At 59.2% G+C, this 3053-nt stretch overlaps 1 protein-coding gene across 1 annotated transcript in view; it reads left to right on the top strand.

The window, feature by feature from the left end:
• LOC115949045 (probable carboxypeptidase X1) overlaps positions 1-3053 on the top strand; it is a gene marked incomplete at its 5' end in the record, with an annotated part of 13239 nt that overhangs the window by 5260 nt on the left and 4926 nt on the right. The window contains 2 exons of the mRNA XM_031065265.1: positions 2085-2187; positions 3024-3049. Of these exons, the coding sequence (XP_030921125.1) occupies positions 2085-2187; positions 3024-3049 (129 nt within the window). The remainder of the gene's footprint in view (positions 1-2084; positions 2188-3023; positions 3050-3053) is intronic.

Below are 3053 nucleotides of genomic sequence, written 5' to 3'. Positions count from 1 at the left end.
GTGGAGGAGGGGGGATGTGGGACGTGAGGAGACTGGAGGGGTTCCAGATGGTTCTGGGATCATGGGGATAGTGGGGAACGGGGGTACAGGATGGGGGATTTGGGGGGCTTTGGGACATGGGGACACTGAGGGGGCCTGGGGGTGCTGGGACCAGGGGGATATTGGGGAAGGAGGGTCCAGAGTGGGGGATCTGGGGGGATTTGGGACATGGAGATGCTGAGGGGTTCCAGGTGGTTCTGGGATCATGGGCACACTGGGGAAGGGACATCCAGGATGGGGGATCTGGGGGGCTTTGGGTCATGGGGACACTGAGGGGATCCAGGTTGTTCTGGGATCATGGGGACACTCTGGGGGTCCAGAGTGGGGGATTTGGGGGGATTTGGGACGTGAGGAGACTGGAAGGGATCCAGGTGGTTCTGGGATCATGGGGACATTGGGGAAGGAGGGTCCAGAGTGGGGGATCTGGGGGGATTTGGGACATGGAGATGCTGAGGGGTTCCAGGTGGTTCTGGGATCAAGGGGATAGTGGGGATAATGGGGTCCAGAGTGGGGGATTTTGGGGGGTTTGGGACATGGGGACACTGGGGGGTTCCAGGTGGTTCTGGGATCAGGGGACACTGGGGGATCCAGGACAGGGAATTTGGGGGCCTTTGGGACATGGGGACACTGGGGAAAGGTGGGTCTAGGATGGGGGATTTGGGGGGGTTTGGGACATGGGGACAATGAGGGGATCCAAGTGCTTCTGTGATCATGGGGACGCCGGGAGGGGGTCTCGAGTGGGGGGTCTGGGGCTGCTGGGACAGTGGGGACACTGGGTGGGATTTGGAGACAATGGGTAGGATTTGGGGACAATGGGGACACTGGGTGGGATTTGGAAACAATGGGTAGGATTTGGGGACAATGGGGACACTGGGTGGGATTTGGGGACAATGGGTAGGATTTGGGGACAATAGGGACACTGGGTGGGATTTGGGGACAATGGGTAGGATTTGGGGACAATGGGGACACTGGGTGGGATTTGGAGACAATGGGTAGGATTTGGGGACAATGGGGACACTGGGTGGGATTTGGGGACAATGGGTAGGATTTGGGGACAATGGGGACACTGGGTGGGATTTGGGGACAATGGGTAGGATTTGGGGACAATGGGGACACTGGGTGGGATTTGGGGACAATGGGTAGGATTTGGGGACAATGGGGACACTGGGTGGGATTTGGGGACAATGGGTAGGATTTGGGGACAATGGGGACACTGGGTGGGATTTGGGGACAATGGGTAGGATTTGGGGACAATGGGGACACTGGGTGGGATTTGGGGACAATGGGTAGGATTTGGGGACAATGGGGACACTGGGTGGGATTTGGGGACAATGGGTAGGATTTGGGGACAATGGGGACACTGGGTGGGATTTGGGGACAATGGGTAGGATTTGGGGACAATGGGGACACTGGGTGGGATTTGGGGACAATGGGTAGGATTTGGGGACAATGGGGACACTGGGTGGGATTTGGGGACAATGGGTAGGATTTGGGGACAATGGGGACACTGGGTGGGATTTGGGGACAATGGGTAGGATTTGGGGACAATGGGGACACTGGGTGGGATTTGGGGACAATGGGTAGGATTTGGGGACAATGGGGACACTGGGTGGGATTTGGGGACAATGGGTAGGATTTGGGGACAATGGGGACACTGGGTGGGATTTGGGGACAATGGGTAGGATTTGGGGACAATGGGGACACTGGGTGGGATTTGGGGACAATGGGTAGGATTTGGGGACAATGGGGACACTGGGTGGGATTTGGGGACAATGGGTAGGATTTGGGGACAATGGGGACACTGGGTGGGATTTGGGGACAATGGGTAGGATTTGGGGACAATGGGGACACTGGGTGGGATTTGGGGACAATGGGTAGGATTTGGGGACAATGGGGACACTGGGTGGGATTTGGGGACAATGGGTAGGATTTGGGGACAATGGGGACACTGGGTGGGATTTGGGGACAATGGGTAGCCCAAGCGGGGGGGGGGCCCGGGGGGGGGGGGGGGGACACACCTGTGCCACCTGTGCCACGCCCTGCAGGTGCACCGGGGGATCAAGGGCGTGGTCCGGGACAGTGACACCGAGCTGGGCATCCCCAACGCCATCATCTCCGGGGATGGCATCAACCACGACGTCCGCACCGGGATCGGGACACCGGGACAGGGAGAGTGGGGTTTGGAGTTTGGGGAACGGGATTGGGATCGGGCTGGGAATGAGGGTGGGATGAGGACAGTGACGGGATGGGAACGGGGTGGGGATGAGGATGGGAATGGGGTGGGGACAGGGAAAGGAACGAGATGGGATTTGGGATTGGGATGGGAATAGGATGGAACTGGGAAAGGGCGTGGGATGGGGACAGGGATGGGATTGGGATGGGGAGAGTAACGGGATGAGGTTCGGAAAAGGGATGGGACAGGAATGGGGATGGCATTGGGGATGTGAATGGGACAGGGCTGGGGACAGGGAAAGGGATGGGATTTGGGGATGGGATCGGGAATTGCAGATGGGGATGGAAATAGGACTGGGAAAGGGGATGGGGACAGGAACGGGATGGGGCTGGGGACAGAGATGGAAGCGGGATGGGACTGGGGATTGCAGATGGCAATGGAAGCAGGATTAGGCTGGGAATGGGGATGGGATAGGGACAGGAATGGGATTGGGGGTGGGGACCAGGACAGGAATGGGATTGGGGGTGGAAATTAGGGATGGAGATGGAACAAGAACGGGGCTGGGGCTGGGGACAAGGACAGGGGTGGGATTGAGGATGGGAATAGCGATGGGACAAGAACGGGGCTGGGGCTGGGGACAAGGACAGGGGTGGGATTGAGGATGGGAATAGCGATGGGACAAGAACGGGGCTGGGGCTGGGGACAAGGACAGGGGTGGGATTGAGGATGGGAATAGCGATGGGACAAGAACGGGGCTGGGGCTGGGGACAAGGACAGGGCTGGGGACAGGAGTGTGACACCGCCCCCGCAGCCTCGGACGGGGACTACTGGCGGGCGGTGG

This window comes from Geospiza fortis, unplaced genomic scaffold (assembly GCF_000277835.1).
Source record: "Geospiza fortis unplaced genomic scaffold, GeoFor_1.0 scaffold806, whole genome shotgun sequence".
NCBI classification, from domain to species: domain Eukaryota; kingdom Metazoa; phylum Chordata; class Aves; order Passeriformes; family Thraupidae; genus Geospiza; species Geospiza fortis.
Note: the sequence above shows the minus strand (reverse complement) of the source record. Positions and strands in the feature narration are given on the sequence as shown.